This window comes from Geotrypetes seraphini, chromosome 16 (genome assembly GCF_902459505.1).
Source record: "Geotrypetes seraphini chromosome 16, aGeoSer1.1, whole genome shotgun sequence".
Lineage (NCBI taxonomy): Eukaryota > Metazoa > Chordata > Amphibia > Gymnophiona > Dermophiidae > Geotrypetes > Geotrypetes seraphini.
The window spans coordinates 41,716,139-41,743,023 of NC_047099.1; the positions used below are offsets into that span (position 1 = coordinate 41,716,139).

At 45.5% G+C, this 26,885-nt stretch overlaps 2 protein-coding genes and 1 long non-coding RNA gene across 9 annotated transcripts; 2 read left to right on the forward strand and 1 right to left on the reverse strand.

Annotated features, from left to right (window-relative positions):
• The first annotated feature begins 10 nt into the window (after positions 1-10).
• Positions 11-14,357, forward strand: RRNAD1 (ribosomal RNA adenine dimethylase domain containing 1). Of its 7 annotated transcripts, none has more exons than XM_033925210.1 (10): positions 11-92; positions 1,327-1,458; positions 3,543-3,664; positions 4,097-4,298; positions 6,071-6,133; positions 7,090-7,233; positions 7,324-8,189; positions 9,551-9,735; positions 11,708-11,828; positions 13,786-14,357. In XM_033925210.1, the coding sequence occupies exons 2-10, from the start codon at positions 1,348-1,350 to the stop codon at positions 13,787-13,789; spliced, it is 1,818 nt and encodes a 605-aa protein (XP_033781101.1). In that variant the 5' UTR covers positions 11-92; positions 1,327-1,347; the 3' UTR covers positions 13,790-14,357. The 7 variants fall into 7 exon arrangements, with proteins under 7 accessions (XP_033781101.1, XP_033781104.1, XP_033781107.1 ...); XM_033925212.1 differs by lacking the exon at positions 11-92 and adding an exon at positions 154-187; XM_033925211.1 differs by lacking the exon at positions 11-92 and adding an exon at positions 1,174-1,235.
• LOC117350711 lies at positions 12,674-17,115 on the reverse strand. Its single transcript, XR_004537283.1, has 2 exons — positions 16,945-17,115; positions 12,674-12,935 (listed from the first exon to the last, which is right to left on the reverse strand). It is a non-coding gene; the product is annotated as an uncharacterized LOC117350711 (long non-coding RNA).
• MRPL24 (mitochondrial ribosomal protein L24) lies at positions 17,014-26,576 on the forward strand. The gene is made up of 6 exons (XM_033925221.1): positions 17,014-17,161; positions 19,149-19,333; positions 20,896-20,991; positions 22,182-22,285; positions 25,160-25,290; positions 26,315-26,576. The coding sequence occupies exons 2-6, from the start codon at positions 19,151-19,153 to the stop codon at positions 26,449-26,451; spliced, it is 651 nt and encodes a 216-aa protein (XP_033781112.1). The 5' UTR covers positions 17,014-17,161; positions 19,149-19,150; the 3' UTR covers positions 26,452-26,576.
• Positions 26,577-26,885: the final 309 nt, after the last annotated feature.

Genomic DNA, 26,885 nt, shown 5'->3' on the forward strand with positions numbered 1-26,885 from the left:
GTAGCGTTCGTTACTATCCAAGCCTCATTTTGAGGCTCCAATAGCTCCTCTCAGGATCCACCAAGCCTCACTCTGGCCCTCACTGCAGGAAGGTAAGGAGAGAGGCTGCTGCAGACCCGGGGGAGGGGGTTGAATCGGGCGCAGGACGAAGGGAAAGAGGGAGGACGGCTTTGGCGTGGCAGGAAGGGGAAGTGATCGTCTGTCCCGTTGTCCCAAGTTTATTATAAAATTTGATTAATCGCCTATTCCAAATTCTAAGCCATGTACAATTGAAAATGACAGAGTCGAGGGACTAACAAAACTATTACTAAATACATACAAGGTCAAACATGGGGAGAGTTTAGAGAAGAAATACAATTTAATTCAAAAAGAAACGTTGGGAAAGGGGAAAGACACTCATTATAATATTAAGGATGAATTAAGGGCATAGACAATTCATTTAATCCTTGAATGCATCTTTAAAAAGAAAACCCTTAAGTTTGCTCTTAAATTTATCCCAAACCCTTTCTTCTCTTAAATAAATTGGAAGGGCATTCCAAGCTTGAGGAGCCGTAACCGAGAAGATAGATCGACGCCGTATATTAATAACTTTTAAAGAAGGGACGACCAATAGCGCACAGCTTCGGGACGCTTTCGGGACATTTTGGCGTCCCGAAGCTGTGTGTGGGGACAACGGGACTGTCCCATTCAAAACGGGACGTATGGTCACCTTATCAATACATGCTTCAGCCCTTTAAGGAATCGCTTAGAACTTCTACGTATAAGGGGAGCTTATGCCAGTCTTTAGCGGATGGAGTATGTTGCCAATAGGAGGAAATATTTTTCACTCAGAGAATAGTTAAGCTCTGGAAGCCAGAGGTTGTGGTACGAGCGGAGAGGGTAGCTGGTTTTAAGAAAGGTTTGGACAAGTTCCTGGAGGAAAAGTCCAGAGTCTGTTATTGAGAGAGACATGGGGGAAGCCACTGCTTGCCCTGGATCGGTAGCATGGATTTTGTCCAGGTATTAGTGGCCTGGATTGGCCACCGTGAGAACGGGCTACTAGGCTTGATGGACCATTGGTCTGACCCAGTAAGGCTAGTCTTAAGTTCTTATAGTCTGTTATTGAGAAAGACATGGGGGAAGCCTCTCTTGCCCTGCATCGGTAGCATGGAATGTTGCTACTCTTCGGGGTTCCGGAATCTTGCTACTCTTTGAGATTCTGTATGGAATGTTGCTACTCCTTGGGTTTTGGACAGGTACTAGGGACCTGGATTGGCTACTGGCCCAGATTGGCTGATGCCTTGGCCGTGACATCTGGACCCAAGTCAAAATTTTTTTTTTTTGTAGGTGTGACACAGAAATGCCGCGATGACCAACTTCTCTTCTCAGCCCTTCTCCCTGCAGCAGCAGAAGCAGCTGGCGCTGGATATCACGCGTGTCCTTTCTGTCTATGGCTACATTACAGACGCCTACATCATTGTAAGTAGGTTTCAAAGTAGAAACTGCTCATGTGTTAAAGCAGCCTCGTGCAGCCACTGCCCTGCCTCTTTACACTAAGCTGAGCCTCCCCTCGGCCGGTGGGATGGGAGCCGTATATTCCTTTTCACCTAGGATTATTTTCCTCCATTTTTATTCCTAGGAACATAGTAGGCAGCAGAAAAAAAAAGTAATGAGTCCATCTGGTCTGCACACTGCTAAGGATACACAGCGGCCGCAAAACACTCTTTATCCAAGTTGAATTTTGGTATTCCTTAGTGTCCACACCAGACCAGTCCAGAACCTGTGGGTTGTGTCCTTTTGAGCAGCGGGTAGTCGATGGTCACAACCCGCAGGTTCTGGTCTGGTCTGGTAGGATTAAAGGAAATAAAATTAGCAGATCTAATTTCTCTGATTTTTCTCTTTGGTTCTCTGCCATCCTAAGTGAGTGAATATAAAAATTTCCAATCTTAATTCAACACCAAACCACTTTCCCCTCACCAGACTTAGGTAGCGTTTAGATAGTGGCTTTGCTAGTTTGTAATCATTTAAACATATGGTTTTCTAGGTTCCTATAGCTTTCCTGGACAGTATCCAGCCAGTGACCTGCTGACACCAATCGGTTAGGTTTTTGAGGAGTTGTTTCCTGTTGGTATTAGTTAAGCTATTTCCTGGCCTGCCATGTCGCTAAAATTGTTTTGTTTGTGTTTTTTTAAATCTGCCCTTGTTTTCTTGTATTCAAATTACATTGGTAGTGCAAAAGGCAAATGAATCTTGAACCAGTGGGTTATTCACCTCTACTCGCGAGTTTGTGTAGAAGGCGTCATCTACATTTTTTTGGCTCTCCCTCCCCTAGCTACACTGTGTACTGCTCCTCAGTTTCTTCTTCTGCAAGCGAGTTGAAGGTGTCTTTCTGATCTGTTCTCTTGTTATTTTGGGGCCTTTAGGTCTTATTTTTAGAGGCTTATCAGTGCTACAGAAGTCTCCATGTACCCTGGGTAAATTCACAGACACTCACTGTCAGGGGTCTGTAGCTGGGAGGGTAACCCTTTTTTTCAGGGCACTTACCTAGCCAGCCTGCATTAACACTTTTGGGTGGCTCGGGTCTATTAATTTCTCTTTCTTCCTCCCCTCTTAAAGTCAACCTTTGCTTAATCTTCTGTAAACTGCATAGAACTTCATGGTATTGCGGTATATAAGCTGTTATTATTATTATTACTGGAGCTTAAACACAAGCTGTGTGGCATCCATGTTGGTCCTTAGGACTTTATCGGTTTCCGGCTGCATTCCTTCCCCCGAAGACACGTGAAGAGCTGAGGGGGTCTGGGGTTTCGGGCTTTAGCACAGTCTGACTGGCACCCTGAAGAAACAAGCATCTGGAACTATTTTTATATTCTTGTCTGAGGTAGTGGGCTTCACCATCTTCCAGCTGAAGTGGGCCCTGCACCAGCAGAACTGTAAGTATTCCTAGTCTATGGGAGATATTGAGGGGGGGTCTTTAATTGCATTGGGGGGGGGGTTTCTGAGGCTTGGATTTGGATCCCCTACCTCCAAAAATCCGTCTAAAGAGTGATGAATACCTGGAAAGTCTCCACAGAGTCCAGAGATATCCTCCTCGAGACTGGAGGTTTGTTGATAGCTCTCTATTGTGTTTTTTAAAAATGTTTTAACAAATGGGAGACTGCAGAGGCTGCATAAGTGTTAGTGCCGGTTGCACCTCAGGTAGGTGGCTGTTGGGTTCCATGTTGTTTTTTATGTTCCTATTGATATTGGCTTCCTTTAATTGTTGTTGATTAAGAGCAGAATAGACTTGGCTTTGTCAGGGAATTCCTCATGCCCCTCCTCTTTCCTGTTGTAATGGCTGTCAGCTGCTTTGGTACAAACTGAGGAGCAGAGCACAGTGCAGAGATAGGGAAGGTGGAGCCAAAAAAATGTAAATAACACCTTCTACACAAACTTGTGAGTAGAGATGAATAACTCACTAGTTCAACTCCTATGCCTTTCTACTAGAAAGAAGATTATCGAGGTAAGAACCTAATCTTCCCTTATGGCATCACATAAATTTTTCTGTTATGTTTGTCCACCAGGAGTTTTTTACAGATGGTCTCTGGGACACTTTGCCTCAGTCTTGGCAGACAGTGCTGGCTGATCTTCCTTCTGCACAATTAGCTGACTTGCTGCTGGAGACCAAAAACACAAAGGAAGTCCGGTATGCAGAGGTGGCGGAGGGTAACTTTTTTATTTTGTCTTGTTCAAGCTATCCTGCATATGTTCTGGTCTTATCTCCTGCACCAGGACTGGAAAGTGCAGCAATCAGCTGGAACCATGAGAGCAGGGTGTTTAGAAAGAGCTATTTCTCATGCTATTCGTTAACCAACCACATGGTGTCACTGTAGGAGCATTTGTCAGTACTCCCTTTACCTACTCTTATTTTTGCCACGCCGAGTTGCATCACAAATTCACATGTACGTTTAATCTTGCTTTTTACCTTTGCAGTTTATACATCGGTTTAGTTTTAAGTGTTGCTTGTACAGAGTAAAATGTCATTGTTTTAGGGGTGAGCACACTGTTTTGTTTTTAACAGAAGCCCATGGCTTATTCACTGAATTCCTCTTTATTTCCTTACCTCTAACCCTCCTAGCTACAGGTCAGTTTGGCCCCTCTCCCTGCTGGCATTTAAGGTCACGGCACACACGTTGGCTTTCCCCCGAGCAGCCAGAGAGGTACAGGGTGGCAAGTCGGAAGAGTTCCACCACAATCGCTGCCAGAGCTCCATGCTTGAACCAGTCTTCAGGAGGCACGTGAAGCCCAAGAAACAACACGAGATTCAGAGGCTGGGGGAGGTGAGTTCGGTATTTTCCGAAATCAGACACTGATTTAAAGGAGCAGCTCCCAGGGGTCAAAGTTCAGCTTGTGACTAAGATACTAGGCTGGGAAGGGGGAAATGGATAAGGTCAAAAACATAAGAATTGCCACTGCTGGGTCGTGCCCAGCATTCCGCTCACGCGGTGGCCCCTAGGTCAAAGACCAGTGCCCTGACTGAGTTTAGCCTTACCTGTGTACTTTCTGGCTCAGTAGGAACTTGTCTAACTTTGTCTTGAGTCCCTGGATGGTGTTTTCCCCTATAAGAGCCACCGGAAGAGCGTTCCAGTTCTCCACCACTCTCTGGGTGAAGAAGAACTTCCTTACGTTCGTACAGAATCTATCCCCTTTTAACTTTAGAGAGTGCCCTCTCGTTCTCTCCACCTTGGAGAGAGTGAACAACCTGTCTTTATCTACTAAGTCTATTCCCTTCATTATCTTGAATGTTTTGATCATGTCCCCTCTCAGTCTCCTCTTTTTAAGGGAGAAGAGGCCCAGTTTCTCCAATCTCTTGCTGTACGGTTGGTAAACAAGACCATTTCCTCTTTAAATTTGATATGACATTCAACCCTGCCATGTTCAGCAGGATTGACATTATATTTGGCTGCAGTTAACAGAGATTTTATATCATCTGAGTGTTTTAACCAATATTCACGTGTGCTTTAAAGAACATTTGTGTTTCCTTGGGTATCTGTTCTTTTTGCCCCTTTTCCCTTAGGTATTTCATCAATCAGATAATATCGGGCTGAACTGTTCTAAAATTTGTTATGATTTCCCCGTTCCTCCTCACAGTTTTTATGCCTTTTCTGCAGTGACTTGCTTCATAGAGACCCTTACAAATATATGTCGGCATGAAGAGCTTTTGATTATGAAGTATCAAAAGTTGATCCCCCCCCAGAAAATTAAATCTTGAAGCCTCAGATCCCCCGTTTTGCCACCAGACTTAATCTTTGCCAGCAAACTTGAAAGGGAAAATCCTCATCGGCAAAAAAAAACCAAACTCCAAACCTCCTAATAATATTCCAGTGTTCATCTCATTCCCAAATACTTCTTTCATATATATTAATAAACACAATCCACTTAGCTTTAATGTATAATTTTTCGAAATGGTGCCTGTTGTTCACCGCCGATGAAGGCAAGCCTGCGTCTCGCTTCTTCTGTGCCAGGGCGTGGGACACATCAAATCTGTTAAAGCAAGGAACACCATTCACCGTTCTATATCTCTCCCCCTCCATCATACAAAAACTCACTTCAATCGGCGGTCAACATTCCATGCTCAAAATGGCTGCTACAATGGCCGTATTACGAATGAAACGATGACATCATGGTATTAGGAGGCTGGAGGTTTTTTTGCCGATGAGGATTTTGCCTTTCAAGTTTACTGGCAAACGGGAATCTGAGGCTTTTTCCTCCTATTAACAGAGATAAATCTTTTGGGCAAGTGGAATTCATCCTCTTGGGAACATGGATTGAGCGAGTACAGCATTGGTAGAGATTTGATATTTTCTCTCAAAGCGTCTGTATAGATTTTGTACTTGGTCTGAGGCATTATACCCAGAAGGTGAAGTGAGCCAGTACTAGCTGGACCTCATTTCTCTATTTTTAAAAGATGTTCCCTTGGTGCACTTGGTTTGGTTAGGAAATAAAGTCCTACATACTGTATAGTTGCAAATTTATAACATCCCCATGCATTTGTCCTTCTTGGGGATCCGGTGAAGCACTCTTTAATCTTTTTGCATCTTTCATTTTCCAGCTGGTAAAGAAGCTGAGCGATGCCACAGGATGTAACTGCATTGTAGATGTTGGATCTGGCCAGGTACGATTTTCCGGCAGTTTCTTATAATGACCACAGATCCGAGCACCCCTTGCCTGCCAGTGATGCTGGCATTGTGGAGCAAAGGTTTGCACTTTTTCCCACCATCCAACATTATAGCAGCATGCAGCTGAATCACAGCTTGGGAGTCTTAATTGATCGAACCTTCTCAGTGTTCCTACACAAATGGTGACATCTGCTGTTTTTTACTGTGTGCTTGGAACTGCTCGGGTGCAGGTGGTGTGAATGGCACGTATTATTTGGTCTGTGCCGATCTTGTATTTGTAATCGATGCTGCTCCTATGGCTCTGTGCTTCGCTATGGGCCAGGGGACTGGTGCATTCTAATGCCACTGTTTAGCTGAGAATGTCGGGGACCTCATCAGGGAGTGTGTGTGTAAAAACAGATGTTTGTTTTGGGGCCAGGGAGAAAATCTTGGGGGTCTTAAGGCTCTGTGAGGTTGAATGAATTACAGAAGTTGCAATGATCTTTGGTATACATCAGGGATCTCAAACTCCCCCCTTGAGGGCCGCAATCCAGTCGGGTTTTGAGGATTTCCCCAATGAATATACATTGAAAGCAGTGCATGCAAATAGATCTCATGCATATTCATTGGGGAAAACCTCAAAACCCGACTGGATTGCGGCCCTCAAGGAGGGATTTTGAGACCCCTGGTATACATGGTAAGACGTTGGTAATGCTGGAATATGTGCTCTCTTCCACCTCCACCCCCCACCCTCTGATCTTTCTCCTTCTTACACACAGTGCACAAAGTGTAAATGATACCTTTCCAAGGCATTCGCAGCAGCTGGTTGTGTGTACACAAAATACACCTGTGATACTTGAGGTTATTATGCAAGGCATCGGATATAAGGCTAACAGCTGGCCCTGGCGCTGAGGGGGGGAAATGTGCTGAGTTTTGACCCAGATGCGTAATCCTCTCTGATTTTGTCTTTAAGGGCCATCTCTCCCGGTTCCTGTCCTTTGGCCTTGGTTTGTCCGTCACAGCTGTGGAGACAGACAAGCATCTGGCCACCATGGCCACCAAGTTCGACCAGCAGCTGGGGTGTACCTTACAGAGAGAGAGAGAGAAGGCCATGAAGGTGTGTGTTCAAATTAAGTTCTCGAGGCTCAAGCCTTCGATCAGCAAGTGACTTGATGCATGATTTTGTTTATTTTTATTTCATTTTTAGTGCCTCAGTGGTGAAGGCAGTCACAGTCTTACCCTCCAGATGCCAAGACACGTATTGGGGTGGGTGGACCCTAAAGCTTCTTGGGAACAATTTATTCTCCAGTTACGTCAGGATTGGTCTTTAGAAACCCAGGGCTCATCAATAAGAAAAACCGACCTATCCCAGGCAGACAGAAGGGCCTCTAAAACTCCAAGACGGCCGCATCTCGATTGTCAAGGTGGGGCCTTCGCTACAGATATAGAGAAGGAACTGGCAGCACTGACCAGTGAAATAAGAGCGGAGCCTGAAGTAAACGGAATCGGACCAGCAAGTTCTTCAAGCCCGGATGAACACAGGACTTGGAACGGTCACAGCTATTCGGACATTAGAAGAACATCGGTGTTGTCGAACTGTGGCCCTATAAAGCAGCCCGTAAAACCTCGTTTCTCCCCCAAAAGCGGGTTTGTGCTGACAGGACTGCATGCCTGTGGTGACCTGAGTGTCGCCATGCTGCGCCATTTTGCAAGGTGCCCCGACATCGTGGGCGTGACTTCCGTAGCCTGCTGCTACATGAAAATCAGCACCGCGGAGATGCCCGTTCCACCGGGTGGTCCGAGGCTCCCCGAGGCTGCTCAACCCTCGGAACCTGGCTACCCCATGAGCGCCTGGGTGGCGCAGCTCGCTGGCCACCAGCTCTCTTACAAATCGCGTGAAGTGGCCTGCCATGCCATTGAGGAGTACGCCGAACGCCTTCGGCGCAAGAGCTCAGGCCTGCGGACACACTGCTTTCGAGCTATGCTGGAGACGGTGATTAGGGAGTTGGACCCATCCAAGAAGCGGCTGGGTGTCCAGACGATAAAAAAGGCACATGAGCTTTCCTTTGGAGAGTAAGTGACCGTTCCTGCTTTCCTCTTCTGTAAAGACGCTTCTCTCTTTTTTCTCTCTCTGTCTTAACTATACCAGAGGTCCAGAACCAACATTTAACTGTACAGAATAATTGTCTAGCTTTGTATTTAGGGTGGGCCAGGCCCTGGGGTGCTCTGCTTTTTATCACAAGATTTTTAGCTCCCCCAGTGTAATAGCATTTGCTCTGTGACTGAAAGATCAGGAAGAAACTCACTGAGTCATCATTCGGCCACATAACCTGATGAATGCTGGGGGTTAAACGAGGTTTGTGATCAACCTAGGCCGGTGGAATTCTATCCAGCTCTGCGTATCCTATGTTATGGTTATATTTAGGGTACATCTAAGACGGTAGCCATCCAAACATTTTGGGTCGCTTTTAAAGATTTCAATAAGCAAAGGGAAAACAGGGCAATCCATGTGATATTGTCAGCTCTGGGTCTCGAATCTCCATTTATCCCTGGAGCTTATGTTGTATAACATTCATGACATTGGCGGAGTAAGGTGCCTCTCCTGGTCACAAAAGAGCATTATTTGGACTAATTAAGACATTCTTCTAATTAAGTTCTTCTTCACCCAGAGAGTGGTAGAAAGCTGGAACGCTCTTCCAGAGGCTGTTATAGGGGAAAACACCCTGCAAGCAAAGTTAGGCAAGTTTCTGCTGATCAAGAATGTAGGGCTAGTCTCAGTTAGGGTGCTGGTCTTAAACCAGAGGGCCGCCTCGTGAGCAGATGCTGGGCATGGTGGAACCACTGGTCTGACCCAGCAGCGGTAATTCTTATGAGTAACAGTGTTTAAGTGGAACTTGGATTTTCTGAGTTGACATTATAGTTTATCTGAGTGAGCTATGGCATCATAAAAGCTTATATACATCTCATAAGAACATAACAATTGCCATACTGGGACGGAATGAAGGTCCATCAAGCCCAGTATCCCGTTTCCAACAGTGGATTTCCCCAAGCAGTCTCAGTAACAGCCTATGGAGTTCTCTTTTAGGAAATTATCCAGACTTTTTTAAACCCTGCTCAGCTAACTGATTTCACCACATTTTCTGGCATTGAATTCCAGATAATTCTTAAGTCAGCCCAGTAAACGTAAGCCAGATCACTGGGGAATGGGGGACTTGTATACTGCTTTTTTGTGGCATTTCAAAGCAGTGGGCACTGGGGGATTAAGTGTCTTTCCCAGGGTCACAAGGATCAGCACCGGGATTTTATCTCACAACTTCTTGGTGAAGAGGCAGCAGCTCAGCTAGTGAGCCACAGCAGGCCCCTGCGATGTCTGTCTGTGCAGCTTACCAGAGTTAAGCCAACCTGTGATATGTGCTCTGGTTTTTCTTTCACAGGTATGCCCGTCAGGGGCTAGCACGAGTGGGATTGGACCCCACCGTCTCTCTGGATGAGGTCTCGGTGGAGGCGATGCTTTCGCAGCAACAGAACGTGGTGGCGTTTTTCAGCTTGGCTCTGCTGCTGGCCCCCCTAGTGGAAACACTCCTTCTGTTGGACAGAATGATATTTCTGCAGGAGAGCGGTTAGTATCCAGGGCCTTTCAATTCCAAAACTTAGGACATCTATGGCAGGGAAATTGTACTAAAATTGCAGGTCATTTCATAACATATGTTACATAACGTCATACTTATAAACCACGTAACCGTAAGTTCAACGCGATTAACAATAACATAAGAAACATATAGCTTAATTGACCAGATACTTTGAAAAGCGGTAAGTTTCCAATTGAGTTCGAAAATATTTATAAGAACGAGCATCGCATAACAGTGGTCGAAATTCATCATGTATATGCGGTGCTGGACAAGGTAAGTCACACGGTTACAAAATCACTGCCTTGAAAAATGTATGATCTTACTTTTTGATCCCGGAACAGCAAGTGATATGTTCAAAGTTAAAGTGTGATGGTGGTGGCAGAAGTGGGATTAGAACTTGGGTGTGCTGGATTCATAACTCCACTCCCGCCACTGGGCTTTCACAAAGCACAGTGGTGACCTAAAGGGTTGGAACGTCGGAACACGGATTTCACGACTCTACCCTTCAAGCTACAGTGGCAGAATTGTATTATGCTGGATTCGGCACCTGTCTCTTAATGCATTCTTATCTCCTGGTAAGAACATCTCCACGTTTTAAAAATAAAACACAAAGAGGCAGATTCTGTTATCAGTTGATTTTAAGATATTTATGAACAAAATAATTATTTCAGACCAAAGAACATAATGCAATCTTGATTGTAATTCTATAATCTTATATGTCAAATGTGATGACCTTCAAGCCAGTGTTCAGCCTCAGCTAGTGTTTTTTTGGGGTTTTTTTTTTTTTAAACACCGGCCACAGGACTTCTAGTGGAACCTTGCCGCTTTAAGGCAGTTGGTCTTTGCAGCTCCAATACGCTTCACACAAAGAGGCATATAATCTGTGCAAAAGAGCTTAAACAGGAACAAACTATGCCATACTTCGGAGTATCGCCTTAGATCACATTCCACTCTGAATGGCGGCGAAAGCACCAAGGAAAGAGTGAGAGAGGGGGAAACGGGTGGAAACAAAAGATGGCGGACCATTAGATTCCAACGTCTCCTCCAGGCCACCTTAGATGTATCGCTAGGACAGGAGTAGGCAATTCCGGTCCTCGAGAGCCGGAGCCAGGTCAGGTTTTCAGGATATCCACAATGAATATGTATGAGATAGATCTGCATGCACTACCTCCTTGAGATGCAAATCTGTCTCATGCATATTTATTGTGGATATCCTGAAAACCTGACCTGACTCCGGCTCTGGCTCTCGAGGACCGGAATTGCCTACCCCTGCGCTAGAAGAAAACTACAGCTAATATTGGACAGACTAGATACTATGGATCAACAATTTGAGATACTTACAGCGGAACTTAAGGAGACTCGGCAACAGGTTGGAGTAAATGAAGACGCAATCCGGCAACTGACACAAGACCACCAGGCCATCACACCTAGTATGGCAGGCCTAGTAGCTAAGCTGGAAGACCTGGAAAACAGGTCAAGGCGTAACAATCAAACCCAAATCAAAACAGGATTCCGATCAAATCATTCCACTGAACATTCTGTTATTAGACTTACCATCACGATCCTTTCTTACATTGACCAGAAGAAATTGTTGTTGTTGGGGGGGAGGGGGTTAAACACCGGGCACAGTGGTAAAAAAAAACAAACCCCAAAGAAACCTGAGACTGGCTTTTGAGAGGGGACTTTGTGCAGACTTGAGGCAGGTAAGATAACTCTGGAACACTAGTTAGAAATGTATTAAATTAGCACAAGGAACAGGCCCTACTCCAGCCACCTGTCAGCTTTGAGTTTTATATCTCTGAAACGGTCCAGCATGGAGGCCACCCACAGCATAAGTTAAAGTGCATCGTTTGACAAATGAATGAGGCCAAAAATTCAGGCACTCCCCGATAGAGTAACTGGAGAGAGAGTAAAAGCAAATTCTCAGCAGCTGTCCTTTAAAAATTTGGTTTCCCTTGACAGGTTTTCAGTGTGAACTGCTTCCCCTTTTTGATCCCACGTTCTCCCCGAGGAATTTGGTACTGGTGGCTGCTAAACCCACTTCTTCCAACCCCCTTACTGTAAACGATCTTGGCACACGCAGGTAAGAAGCTCCTTGGAATCTGCCTCTTGTACCAGAAGTTGGAAGCGCTTGCCTTGGCTATCACTGCTGTAGGTCGCTAGTATTTTTCTGAGAGCAACCAAAATATAAAGGAACCAGGCCATCACCATGTGGGCCATCTGTTTTCAGTTCCCGAGTCCAGCTTTTGCTCCTACAGTGACACATAAGGTTCATGCTTGTTATGTTCTGGGGAGAGACACCATGGGAAAATTCTATAGCCAGGAACCTCCAATTGGGTGCCTATTTCATAATGTAACCTTGGGGCCTAAGTCCTGTTAATACAGAATACTAGTGTACTCTGGTCTTGACTTCCTTAACGTTTAAGCACCTGCATTACACCAGCCAGAGAGTATTTTGTACGTTACTTCCAGAAGTGGGAGCCTTGTCTGGGTCCATCCCTGTGTCTGCCTCCTTGCAAACACCCATTCTGTAAGTTAAGCGGGGGTATGTGTAGAATAGTGCAAACAATACCTTGCAAGCACTTGAGGACTAATATTCAGTCCTCAATGCAAACCCAGCCAGTGAGATTTTCACAATGAATATGCATGAGAGAGATTTGCCTTCATGGCCTCCTTGCCTACCTACCTCATGCATATTCATTGTGGATATCCTGAAGCCCTCTGGACTGGGTTGAGAAGCAGCTGGGTGATAGAATTGCCTTTCATGTATGTGGCTCCTGGCTAGGAGGGAGCAGCAAGGTGGTTTATAGAGAAAATTTCCTGGATGCCATGAAGACCTATAACATGATAGATCTCATAGCAGCTAAGTCCCCATTGAAAAGGAAACCCAAAGAAAGCAGAAGGCAAAGTGGAGACCATAAAAAGTACTTCAGTGAATAAATGGGGTGCTTTTTATTGGTAAGTTCTATTTGGATTTACAAAGCCATGGGCAGCAGGTGTCCCGACAGTCCCAAGCCTATTTGTGGAAGTAAATGGCCCAAGTCCCACTCCATTCAGTACCAAAATGACTTCCTGTGTCTGCGGGTTTCCACTATTCCCATCTTCTCCATAATTTCCTCTTCAAAGGTTTTCAAGGATGGTTCGTAGGTCTTCGCGAGGGCGTCATCCAAAGATGTGTCTTTTGGCCCATCTTTAGGAGGAAAAATATGTATAAGTAACTAGATTCTAGATCATTTTGCTTAGACCTACAGCTTAGGACATGGAAATATTTCTCCTGGGCATGACACGAAGGAATCAATTTGAAAGAGAGAATTTATAAGCTGTAGTACCACAGGGACTTCTTCTGGCAGTAAAAAAACAAAACGTCTACAGGTATTCTCTCTTTATGCATCCCACAGACTACTAAACTCTTTCTGTATCACCACCAAAATTCCCTCCTTCCGAAGCACACTGCCAAACTCTTTATCCATACTCTCAGTATCTCGTACTTAGATTGCTGTAACTTGCTTTGCACCGGTTCCACTAAACCCTTTCTATCCTTTTAAATTGTGCTGCAGAGTTGATTGATCAGAGTGAGAATAATTTAGGACGGGACAACCTCATTGAGACTTAGATAACATAGTAGACAAGAAGAGAGGTGATGCAGGAAGTGGTGGAGAGTGTGTAAGGGTCAGTAGCCTGAAGATTCCTTAACGTGGTGTTGATGATTAGAGGAGGGGGAAGGGGGTTAAATGTGAAACTTATCAGATCATAGAGAGACCGGACCATTGCAGAAGACAAGAGTGAGGCAATGCTCATACTGTGACTAAGCTGAAGACGGGATGAGGATATTAAATTGAGAGGCATAAGAGTCAGATTGCTCATCAGCATGAATATTAAAGGCCCCAAGGGAAAGAAAGGGGAGGCTGGCTAAAGGATGGAGTCAGTTAGCAAGAAAGATCCACCGTCAGGGGAGATGTATGGAGAGGAGAAAGCCAAGTCTCCGTTAAAGCACATGTCTACGTCTGTGACTTAATGCGTTGCTCTATATTCCTGTTTAGGTAAACAAGTGTCAGACCCGATGTTCCCTGTCCGTCGATGAAAGTGGCAGTGCCATCGTTCAGTCCAGCACCAGAGACAGAGATCACACTTTCTGAATAACCACGGCCTTGCATCTGTCCAGTCACACCCTTCTGTTTTTTCCCCTTTTTTATTCTCTTTCCTATACTAATTTGTAATTCCTCCCTCTATTTCCCTCTCGTGAAAAGTATGTCTGTGATTTACCCCAAAATTATTTGTCACCCCCGTCCCATTTTTTAAAATTATTCATCATTTTGTAACCTACGAAAAGGCGATTTTATCAAATCCCAAATAAACTTGAAGTGTATGTGGATGGAGTTGTATAAATAATAGTGCGCCCTCCTCTGGCTGTAGGCTTGCTTGCAGCTGGAGAGTGGCCAGACCTCTCTATTGTAAGCCTACCACAATCGGTAAATGCCACCCAAGGAAAACCAGAGGCAAGCTCTTTTGGTTTTCAGTGAGTGGGATGATTTCATTTTTCCAATAAATGGTTATCGATCATGTTCTTTGAAAATAAATAACATTTTATACCTAAAGGTGTTGTAAATTATTTGGCAACGCACACCACAATTACAAAAAATAACCTAAACCTGATTCAGCTTCTACAGATCTGGTTCACTATTATAATATGCTCCAGCCTCTCCTAGGTTAAGGGGAGGGAGATTTCAGGGTTAAGTGAGCGAGACTCAGGCCTTCCCACTATGGCACACAGGTGAATCATCAGTAACTTCATGGGGCTGGTATGAGTGTGTGTATATCTACTATAATAAAATGCTAAGCGCGCATGCGCACTCTTACCGCCATGTTCCCTGATCCCTGATCTGTCAGACTGTGGTTGGCAGAGTGCGCATGCGCGCTAAGGCGCATGAAAGGCTGTGCAGAGCGGCGGCTGCCGGGAGGAGGGCTTTGAGCCGCTGAGGGTCGGGCGCTGCTCCCGTGAGGATCGCGGCCGGGAGATATATTTGGCAGTAGCTAGGTAAGTAGGGAGGGGGCCAAGCGCGCACGATCGGTATGGGCTGAGAGGATCTTCTTCTTTTTCCTCATGTAAAGGCTTCTCTTTTCACCGCCCCCCTCCTCAGATCGCTATTCACTTGCTGCATCTCAGGCCCGGTGCTGCCGCTGCAGTTACACAAAGGCAGGTTTATATTCGCCTCAATTTGTGTATGTGTCTGGGGAGGTTGTTCTCACGCTTTTGCGGGCCCAGCTTGATGTGTGTTTTCCCTTTTTAATAAATTTTACTTGGGAGAGGAGGGAATTCAAAGGCAATTTTCAAGAGCTAGAAATAGAGTATTACTAACGCTGGACAGGGAAGTGGACTGGGGAGGGAAATGCTGGGGGCTGGGGGGGGGGTAAAAATGGGTTTGGAGCTGGGGCTGAAAATAGGGGACATGTGAGGGAAGGAGGCTTTACTAGCACCTGTTAATGTAACAGGCTAAAACACTAGTATATATATACCCAAATAAGACAAATATGAGGAAATATGTCTTTTAAATTGTAATTGTGCTGCCAAGGAAAATGTACTCATGCAAAAACAACAAAATAAACCTAGGCAAACTCGTGGAGAGACATAATCAAAAAATACATCCAAGTTTGATTTGGACTTACGATGCTAAATACCCAATGTCAGCAGTGGAAAAATGTCCATTCTTGAAAGGCAAATCACTATACGTCCAAAATTTTTATTTTTCAAAAATCATCTATCTGGATGTCCAGGCAGTTGATTGTCCGGACTGCCAGAACATCTCTCTTTATACCACATTTTTGACCAAAAATCTGTTGAAGTCCCAAACGTCCAGAACAAGACCATTTGGATGTGGTATGATGAACTGGCCAGCCGGACATGGTAACACCACTTGAGCACTTGAAACAGGGATCTCAAAGTCCCTTCTTGAGGGCCGCAATCGAGTCGGGTTTTCAGGATATCCCCAATGAATATGCATGAGATCTATTTGCATGCACTGCTTTCAATGCATATTCATTGAGGAAATCTGAAAACCCGACTGGATTGTGGCCCTCAAGGAGGGACTTTGAGACCCCTGACTTAAAACATACTATATTCCAGGGATCTCAAAGTCCCTCCTCGAGGGCTGCAATCGAGTTGGGTTTTCAGGATTTCCCCAATGAATATGCATTGAAAGCAGTGCATGCACATAGATCTCATGCATATTCATTGGGGAAATCCTGAAAACCCGACTGAAATGCAGCGCTCGCAGACCGGAGTTGCCCATGTCTGGTATAAACTGATGCGATCTCACGCATGCTATAGATCAGGGGTGTCAAAGTCCCTCCTGGAGGGCAGCAATCCAGTTGGGTTTTCAGGATTTCCCAATGAATATGCATTGAAAGCAGTGCATGCAAATAGATCTCATGCATATTCATTAGGACTAGCCTGAAAACCCAATTGGCCTGGTGTTCCTCCAGGACAGGGTTGGGAACCACTGCTATAGATCAGGGGTGTCAAAGTCCCTCCTTGAGGGCCGCAATCCAGTTGGGTTTTCAGGATTTCCCAATGAATATGCATTGAAAGCAGTGCATGCAAATAGATCTCATGCATATTCATTAGGACTAGCCTGAAAACCCAATTGGCCTGGTGTTCCTCCAGGACAGGGTTGGGAACCACTGCTATAGATCAGGGGTGTCAAAGTCCCTCCTTGAGGGCCGCAATCCAGTTGGGTTTTCAGGATTTCCCAATGAATATGCATTGAAAGCAGTGCATGCAAATAGATCTCATGCATATTCATTAGGGCTAGCCTGAAAACCCAATTGGCCTGGTGTTCCTCCAGGACAGGGTTGGGAACCACTGCTATAGATCAGGGGTGTCAAAGTCCCTCCTTGAGGGCCGCAATCCAGTTGGGTTTTCAGGATTTCCCAATGAATATGCATTGAAAGCAGTGCATGCAAATAGATCTCATGCATATTCATTGGGGAAATCCTGAAAACCCGACCGGGACTTTGAGACCCCTGCAGGCTCTACCCACCTTGTGAAATACTAGTTTTGCCCCTTTGAGTAAGGTGACCATCCCCTGTCCCGTTGTCCCCACCCACAGCTTCGATCACGCCAAAGCCGTCCTCCCTCTTTCCCTTCGTCCTGCGCCCGATTCAACCCCCTCCCCCGGGTCTGCAGCAGCCTCTCTCCTTACCTTCCTGCAGTGAGGGCCAGAGTGAGGCTTGGTGGATCCTGAGAGGAGCTATTGGAGCCTCAAAATGAGGCTTGGATAATAACGAACGATACCATTGGAGCCCCAAAACGAGGCTTGGATGGCCATGAGGGCAGCTCCAGAACGAGGCTTGATTTTCACAGCGCTGGTTGAATAGTTAATGCCTCCCCAAAATACCAGGAGCAGCCAAGAAACCGAGGTAGGAGAGGAAAACCCGGACAGACTCTCCCATTTTAGACAGACGTCTGGACACTCCTTTAAAAAGAGGGCTTGTCTGGCAGTGGCAGTGGACTGGGGGGGGGATGTTGAATGGTGCTGGAGGGAGGTGGGGAGAGAGGCTGGTAGGCAGTGGCGGTGGACCCAGGGGGGGGTGTTGAATTGGTGCTGGAGGGAGGTGGGGAGAGAGGCTGGCAGGCAGTGGCGGTGGACCCAGGGGGGGTGTTGAATTGGTGCTGGAGGGAGGTGGGGAGAGAGGCTGGCAGGCAGTGGCGGTGGACCCAGGGGGGGGGGTTGAATTGGTGCTGGAGGGAGGTGGGGAGAGAGGCTGGCAGGCAGTGGCGGTGGACCCAGGGGGGGGGGGTTGAATTGGTGCTGGAGGGAGGTGGGGAGAGAGGCTGGCAGGCAGGGGCGGTGGACGGGGGGGTGTTGTTGAATTGGTGCTGGAGGGAGGTGGGGAGAGAGGCTGGCAGGCAGTGGCGGTGGACCCAGGGGGGGTGTTGAATTGGTGCTGGAGGGAGGTGGGGAGAGAGGCTGGCAGGCAGTGGCGATGGACCCAGGGGGGGGGTGTTGAATTGGTGCTGGAGGGAGGTGGGGAGAGAGGCTGGCAGGCAGTGGCAGTGGACCCATGGGGGGGTGTTGAATTGGTGCTGGAGGGAGGTGGGGAGAGAGGCTGGCAGGCAGTGGCGGTGAACCCAGGGGGGTGTTGAATTGGTGCTGGAGGGAGGTGGGGAGAGAGGCTGGCAGGCAGCAGCGGTGGCAGACCGGGGGAGGGTTGAATTGGTGTTGGAGAGAGGTGGGGGAGAGAGGCTGGCAGACAGCGGCGGTGGACCGGTGGGGGGGGGGGGGTTAATTGGTGCTGGAAGAAGGAGGGAGGCTGGTTTTAGCGTGGCAGGGAGGGAGGGCGGTAGACAGGCAGGCTGGCTTTGGGGGAGGGGGTGGGACAAAGGCTGGAAGGCAGTGAGGGGGACATAGGAAGGAGGCACTGGGGGCACTAAGGACATAGGATGGGACACTAAGGACATAGGAAGGAAGGAAGGAGGGAATAGAAAGGGACGATTGTTGGGCCTGAGTGCAGAAAGGATACACAGTCAGAAGGAAATGCAACCAGAGACTCATGAAATAACCAGAAAGCAAAGGTAGCAAAAATGATTTTATTTTCAATTTACTGAGCAAAATGTGTCAGTTTCCCATTTCCTCCAGCCTCAACCCAGTGTGCCCAATATCTGGATCTCTCTCTGTACCTCTTCCCACCTGAATTGGGTTCAAATCTACACGACATGGCACTTTCAGCTACCTAACCCCCCCTCCTTAGAATTCCCTGCCCCATTGAAATGAGAGGTGAGGCTCAAATCGGACCCTTTTTGTAGACTTTTGGCAGTTGGTTCTTCATCCTCCCAATCTGTCTTGATCCCCATTTGTAACTGATACCTGTAGCCTAAATCAGCCTCTCATTTCTACTAAGACACCTATCCCATGAATGCCTCCTAGGCTTTCCCTATGGGGTTTTCTTATAATCAGGTTGCAACCGCATTTGGCAATCAATGTAAACTGCTTTGGTGTGTATATTGAAAGGTGGTACTGTATATTAAACTTCCATACAGAAAGGGTGGTAGATGTGTGGAAAAGTCTCCCGGAAGAGGAGACTATACATGAATTCAAGAAAGTTTGGGATAGGCATGTGAGATCTCTTAGGGGAGGAAGAGATAATGGTTACTGCGGATGGGCAGACTGGCTGGGCCATTTGGCCTTTGTCTGCCATCATGTTTCTGTTTCCAAGGACTCTGCTAACATCTGGATGCACAGACTCCCCGGTTCCAGAGGAGGGGTGCTATGGCCAGAAATAGGACCCTGACCCTACTTTATCCTATCAAAGATAGAGAGTGGTTGACCCACAGAATGAGGGATGGAGGATATTGAAATGACAGAATGTCAATACCGATGGAAATTTGTCGTCATTTCTCTTGCAGTCATGCGTCTTACCTTGCTTCTTGCCATGGCAGCGAAGCCCAAGCTGCCTCCTGATTATCGTTATGGCATGAGCCGGCCTTGGACCGTGGCAGCCAAGAAGAGAAACCCACCTGGGATTAAACGCAGAAAAGTGTTTGTGGAGCCCTTAAGTGAAGACGACTGGAAAGTGATTCGTGGTGATATAGTGAGTAGTGCTCCTGCAGTGTGCCTGAAATCCCATGTCATCTTGAGAAATAGTAATATAGAAAATGACAATGGCCTATTCAGTCTGCTCATATTTATAATGTAAACCAGGGGTGTCAAACTCAAGTCCGCGAGAAAATACCAAATGGCCCACTGGGTAGGTCAACGTAGGACAGCTATACTATCTTCAAGATGTATGTCAGCTGTTATTTATTATTTTTAATCGGATTTTAATTCAATTCCTTTAGCGGGTTTTTTTGTGCCACTTTTTCCTTAAGATTACGGTTGTGACTACGGCACTTGTCGTATGTGACACCCCCCCTCCCCCCTTTTTTAAATTGCCGGCATTTTTCGAGCCGGTTTTACTTTTGGTTTGCTCAGCTCAGAGCGCTACAGATTGTCTCTCCTGGGTAAGAGCCATCAGGGCTTTATTTCATTCTTCCTTTTTATTTTTAAACGTGCACCTTATCTTCCCATAAAACATTAGCCGATGGGTTTTATGCTTTCTGTAGTCTTATTGCTACACTGCGACGTTTGTTAGTGCAGGACAGCTAGACTTTTTTCACGCTCTGCAGCAAGAGACCTTTTATTTGAGCATTTTTAAACCTTTCTCATTTATTTTTCACTATTTATATCATATTTTTTGGGTTGGGTTTTAGTTTATTATTACATTACATTACATTAGTGATTTCTATTCCGCTTGTGCCTTGCGGTTCTAAGCGGATTACAAGTTAGAAGACTGGACATTTCCAGTAGCATTGCAGTACATATAATCAAGAATGCGTTAAGTTACAATTGTTGTTCTGGACTTTTCCAGGATAAATTGGTAGTAGATAGTAGATAGTGATAGGTTGTTTAGACGAATAGAGATAATATTGTCCGGATTCTGTTGTTTAGACGAGTAGAGATAATACTGTCCGGATTCGGGTGTTGCTGGTGGTGGTGTTTGGGTAGTCATGAGAGCATTTTCTAATACTTTTGTGAGGTTATGATGATGGGAAGTGTTTTTTGAAGAGATGAGTTTTGATTTCTTTTCGGAATGCTTTAATGTCTATTGATTTGGTCAGTAGATTGGTGATGGTAGTATCGATCTTTGCTGCCTGTGTTGCTAAAAGGCTGTCATATAGTTTCTTTCGTCGTGTTCCTTTGAGAGGGGGGTGAGTGAATAGGCTCTGGGTTCTCCTTAATCTGTGTGAGAGGTTACGGTGTAGTCTGTTGTTTAGGTAGTTGGGTGCTGTTCCATGTATTACTTTGTATAGTAGACAGTAGAATTTGAACTGGGATCTTGCTTTTATTGGTAGCCAGTGTGAGTCTAAGTATGCTTTGGTGATGTGGTCATATTTGCCTAGTGTGTCCACGATGCTTCTTTGGCCACGTTTTCATCGTTATACCTGATGAGAAACTTCCTCAATTGTAGACATTTTTTCAATAACTATCAAGGCTGGCCTGCGACTTTGTCCAGGTTTTTAATTTTGGCCCACTGTGTATTTTAGTTGGACACCCCCGATGTAGACAGTGATTTTTCTGTGATATGTGGCGCACATTTGACCTCTTGTTTTTCAGGTGGAAATCCTGGACGGGAAAGACAAGGGAAAGCAGGGGAAGGTTGTCCAGGTTATCGAAGCTCGAAACTGGGTTGTTCTGGGAGGCTTAAATACGGTAAGCGAGCCAGTGACTGCTGTCTGCCGTTCCCAGTGTCTTTATTTAATCCCCTCCAAGTTGTTTATTCCTTAAATGTTTTCTGTCCTATAAAGTATGTATTTCTACCCCTACTTTCCTTTTTGCACCTGTTACTCCATATGGGGGTCCTTTTACTAAGGCGTGGTAGCCGTTTTTAGCGCTCGCTAAACGCAAACGCGTCCATAATAGTCTATGGAGACTCTAGCATTTAGCACACACCTTAGCAAAAGGATCCCATAATTTGTATCTCGTAAGTATGTCTGGGTGTTTTAATTTCATGGTACTGCAATTTAAATATTTCTTTTCTACCTCGCTTAGAAGCCTTGATAAGCGATTGAGTCAAATTTGAATAAAAACTTGAAACGTGAATGGACTCGGCTTATCTTGAGAATTCAAACCATCTGTGTCTCCTGATCACCTGCAAATGGGATGTGTGTTGGGTTAGAGTTTCCAAGTTTGTTCAAATTTGATATATGGCTTATAATAGCCGTCTAAGCGGTGTACAAAGTTACAGTATAAAAAGTTTAAAATTTGGGGGGATAAAACCAAAGACATATGACATAACATGATGTACAGGAGCGAGTGGAAGAGTGGGTGGAACTACAATTGTAAATACACTTCCCCCTCCGTATTCGCAGGGGTTAGGGGCAGAGCCGGCCCGCGAATATGAAAAAAAACGCAAATAAAATTCAGGCCAGTTCTGCCCCTAATCCCTGCTTTCCCTGGCTATTTTAAGCCCTGAAAGCTCCCCCTTAAGCCTTACCTGATGGTCTTGCGGGTTTTCAGGGCAGGAGCGATCTTCCCTCGCTCCTGCCCCGTGCAGATCGCTCACAGGAAATGGCTGCCTTGAGCTCCCGTAGTCTCTTGAGCCATTTCCTGTGTGCGATCTGCACGGAGCAGGAGCATGGGGGGGGGGGGGGTGAATAATGGAGGATCTGATTGTAATGGCCTGCGGACTTTACTCTCTGTTATTTCTGTGGCTGTGGTGCAAAGGAGGCTCCAGTCCCGGTCTTCAAATTTTGCTTCATCCCGTGGTGGAAGCAAAGGAAGGGGCTTTAACTTTTGTCCACTAAAAGTTCATTTTAGGGTGTTGGGGTTTTTTTTTGGGGGGGGGGTTTTGAGAGCATATAAGGCTTTTAATGTTAGTGTGAAACTGTTTTTTCATGCAGCACTACCGTTACATCGGTAAAATGGGGGATTATCAAGGGACGTACATTGCTAGCGAGGCTCCGCTACTTCTGAACCAGGTTTCCCTGATTGATCCTACGGACAGGTAAGCTTTTTGGTTCTTTTGTGCGTAATAGAACCCAGGGATAAGGTACAGGGGACGTAGCTTCCTATATGTGAGAGCTGTGGAATTATTCAGGCAAGACCCACTACAGGAAAAACTCTGTATGCAGAATGGTGTGAAGTTATGTTTCCTGTTGATAGGTGGAAGATGGGTCTGGCCTTGGAATCGGGAGAAATCCTGAGATGCCAGTTCAAGATGTCTCTTGTCACTGCTTCCTTAGGACTTTGGGCCAGTCACGTTGGCCCCCTTTTTGCGAAGCCGTGCAGCAAATGCCCCGACACCCATTCAGTTCCTCTGGGCTTTGGAGCATCTACCACACCGGCCCGTGCTGCCGACTTTTGTAAAAGAGGGGGTTTGATTGGCTGCCATTCCCCTCCTCAATTTTCTTTCTGACCCAGCAGCAGGAATTCTTATGTTCTTATTTATTCAGTTTTCTATACCGTTTACATGAATTTATTCAGGTTCTCAAGCATTTTTACCTGTCTGTCGTGGTGGGCTCACAGTCTCTCTAATGTACCTGGGGCAATGGGGGGATCAAGGAGCAGCGTTGGTTTGAACCCACAACCTCGGTGCTGAGGCTGTAGCTTTAACCACTGCACCACAGTCTCTTAAATTGTTTGGAGCCGAGTTCCAAAGTAAAGGAGAAGATATTAGTTCTCGTGGTGAGGGGATTGGAAGTAGATTTTGGTTAGAGGATCGGAGAGAGCACTGAGAAGAGTAGGGAATTAATAAATTCTGGCTGACCTGCAACTCTAGTTTTGAATGTTTCCGCGTACTCAAATGTCAACAACATAATCTTGTCCATAATTCAATGTTCTCCCTCCCCCCCCCCTTTTTTTCTATTTTTTTTTCTCTTTTACACCCTCTGTCTTCCTTTGTTGGGAATGAAGAGTAAGTTGGGTTGGGAAAGGCAGGGAGACGACGATCTCAATGGACAAGTTTCTGACAAAGTCTTCTGTTCTTATGAAACCACAAAGAACAGCGACACCTTGAAAGCATCCAAAATACTGCGTTATGAAATTCAGGACGCAGGAACGTGGTATGAAGCCGACAGTGCCGACACAGTATTTTGGATGCTTTCAAGGCGTTGCTCTTCTTTGTGGTTTCATAAGAACGGACCCGAGAAGAAGGATATTTATTTATTATTTTAAAATTTTTGACAGCGCCTAAGACCTAAGCGGTTTACAAAGAAAAGACACATAATCAAAACATAATACATTGACTTATCGTAGTTATCTAACTTACTAAAACTAGTAAAATCTAAACTTAGTAAAAAGATGCTTCTTAAAAGGCATCTTGTTCTTCCTTAGCCTCAAACATCCTGGCAGAGCATTTCAGTTCAGAGGATCTGCCACCGAAATGGCTGTTGCTCGCGTCTTCTTGTAATGGGTTTCACCAAGCGCCTCTTATTCATGGCAGATTCAGATCTTTACCAAATAGGCTTCAAAAAACAAAAAATGGCCATCAATATAATAGAGAACTAATCCAAAACAATTAGTAGAAGCTTTTGCCTCCCGATGAGAATAACACTGGCATCTAAAATACTATAGAAAAATATTGATAATAATAATGGGATTTCAGTACGGGCTCAATCCACCCTTCGATTCGCATTTAGCACTAGACCGGTAAGGTTTAAATAAATAAGGTTTGAATGCGTACATTCAAGGAAATATAATACAAAATAAATAGAAAAGAGCTGAAAAGGTGCTTTAAACCCCCAAAATGCAAGCATAAATATAACCAAAAAATAAATCATAAAATGAAAAATACAAAAGTCCTAGTTCGAAATCAAGCAGCTAAAGTCCGCTCGAGTTCATGTCGCCACTCTGTCTGGTGCTAGTCATCGAAGGGCGGATTGAGCCCGTTCTGAAATCCCATTATTATCATTATCAATTTCCCTTCTGTAAAAGCAAGAAATTCCCAAATCACTCTTTAGCATCTCAGGCAGCTTCTCATGAAAAAGAATTTCGATCATTGTTTTTCTTACAGACATTTTAGAAAACAGCTAAAAATCCTAACTTTTCTCCAAATACCTGACTCATTCAAATATGCGATTGTGTTTAATGTTTATAATCTTTTGTAAACCGCGTAGAACTTTTTGGTAATGCGGTCTGTAAGTATAGAAACATAGAAAATGACGGCAGAAAAGGGCTGTAGCCCATCAAGTCTGCCCATTCCAATTATCCGCCGGTGTCATTCTCGTGGGGAGGCGAAAGCTTCTACCAATTATTTTGGATTAGATTCAGATCTTAACATTCATAGATCGCTTGGTGAATAACCATCAAAATTTATCAGTTACCGAAACACGGACCGTGTCGGGTCCCTGACATGGATTTGATACTGTGTACTATAGTGTTGTTTTGTTTCTGGGGAATATTTTAGTGTTTTCTTTGATGTGAGGCGCTGGTAGCCTCTTTGTCCTGATCACTTATGTTTTATTCATGTTCGATATGTTGTACTGTATGTGAGTCTGTTTGTGTACGTACTCCATTGTGACCCGCCAAATACAAATAGACATTTGTGAGTAGGGGTTATTCTGGTCCCTTTACCGCTGAGCACCTTACTTAACGGTGAAGTTCTTGGGAGCCATTGAATTAGCATATCTGATGGGATTCTTTTCCTAGGCATGGCCTAGTTTCCCTAGGCCTTAACCCTGTCCTGGTTGCAAATCATCCGAGGACTTTATTTTTTAGTAAGTACTCAAGTACAGTCTGTGATGCATAAATGTTTCGTGCCCCTCCTTGGCTGCACCCCCCACCGTAGTGTTAATTTAGTTGCATCTTGTCCTGACTGAGTGAATATTCTGGAAATGTAAAAGGGAACTTGAGAGATTGTGAGGATTTCTGTTCACCCCAGGAAGCCCACAGAGGTGGAATGGCGCTTCACGGAAGAGGGTGAGCGGGTCAGGGTGTCGACACGGACTGGCAGGATCATCCCTAAACCTGTGTTTGAGAGAACAGATGGCATCATCCCAGAGCAGTGGAAAGGTGAGAAGTTGTTAAAACATTAATAAAGTGAAACCTGTAAAGAAAATGCCAGTATTTTGCTCAATATTCCACCTACAAGAGATATCGGAGTTTTTTGCTTCAGGTCTTAAACAATAAACACTGATAAATGTTTACTGGAAACCCCCCACCAGAACACCATTTTCTCCCCATCTGCTCCTGTTCTTGGACCTTCCATTCTTGCATTTTCTATGCACACAACTCCCAAGGAAGGGTGGAAGAGTTTAAGAATGAGGGGAAGGGGACAGTTTGTACTTTTCCCCTTTTATAGATTGGGGGATGGACATGTGGAGGGAGTGAGGGACATGGGTGCTTGATGGAGCAGAGAGTGGTGGGATTGAGCTGATGGAGAGAATGAGTTTGGGGGAGATCGGTTCTTGGGAGAGAGGAAAGAAGGACTGGTGGTGGTGAGCTAAGGGGGAGGAGAAGGGAGTTCAGGGAACAGGCTTGTGGGCTCTTGGATGGAGAGTGTGAGAGTAAGGGGTAGGGGCATTTGAGGAGGAGCATGAGATTGAGCTGATGGTGGAGGGGGAGAGAGTGATTGGAGACAAGCTGATGATGAGGGGAGAGGGAGTGGTGCAGATAGTCATGGGCTAGTGGTGAAGAGAGCGAGAGTAAGGGGGTGATGTGGGGAGGGAGGGAGTGGTGAAGGGCTCTTGGGTAAGAGTGGTGGGGATAGGCTAAAATGGTAGAGGGAGCGAGAGGTGGGGACGGGATCTTGGTGGAAAGAGAGTGGAGGTCATGCCTGAAACCTCCATTAGATGCATATCTCTCATATGCATATTCATTAGGGCTATCCTAAAAACCTGACTGGCTGGTGGTCCTCCAGAACAGGGTTAGGAACCACTGCATTAGGTGAAGCAACTCGTATGCAAGGACTAATAAACTGTTGTCTTCGGAGAACACAACACGTCATGCCCAGGAGACATATTTCCATGTCCTAAGCTGTAGGTCTAAGCAAAATGATCTAGAATCTAGTTACTTATACATATTTTTCCTCCTAAAGATGGGCCAAAAGACACATCTGTGGATGACGCCCTCACGAAGACCTACGAACCATCCTTGAAAACCTTTGAAGAGGAAATTATGGAGAAGATGGGAATAGTGGAAACCCGCAGACACAGGAAGTCATTTTGGTATTGAATGCAATGGGACTGGGGCCATTTACTTCCACAAATAGGCTTGGGACTGTCGGGACCCCTGCTGCCCATGGCTTTGTAAATCCAAATAGAACTTACCAATAAAAAACACCCCATTTATTCACTGAAGTACTTTTTATGGCCTCCGCTTTGTCTTCTGCTTTCTTTGGGTTTCCTGTTCAATGGGGACTTAGCTGCTATGAGATCTTATAGGTCTTCATGGCACCCAGGAAATTTTCTTCGTTTCTATAAACCACCTTGCTGCTCCCTCCTAGCCAGGAGCCACATACATGAAAGGCAATTCTATCACCCAGCTGCTTCTCAACCCAGTCCGGAGGGCTTCAGGATATCCACAATAAATATGCATGAGGTAGGTAGGTAAGGAGGCCATGAAGACAAATCTCTCTCATGCATATTCATTGTGGTCATCCTGAAAAT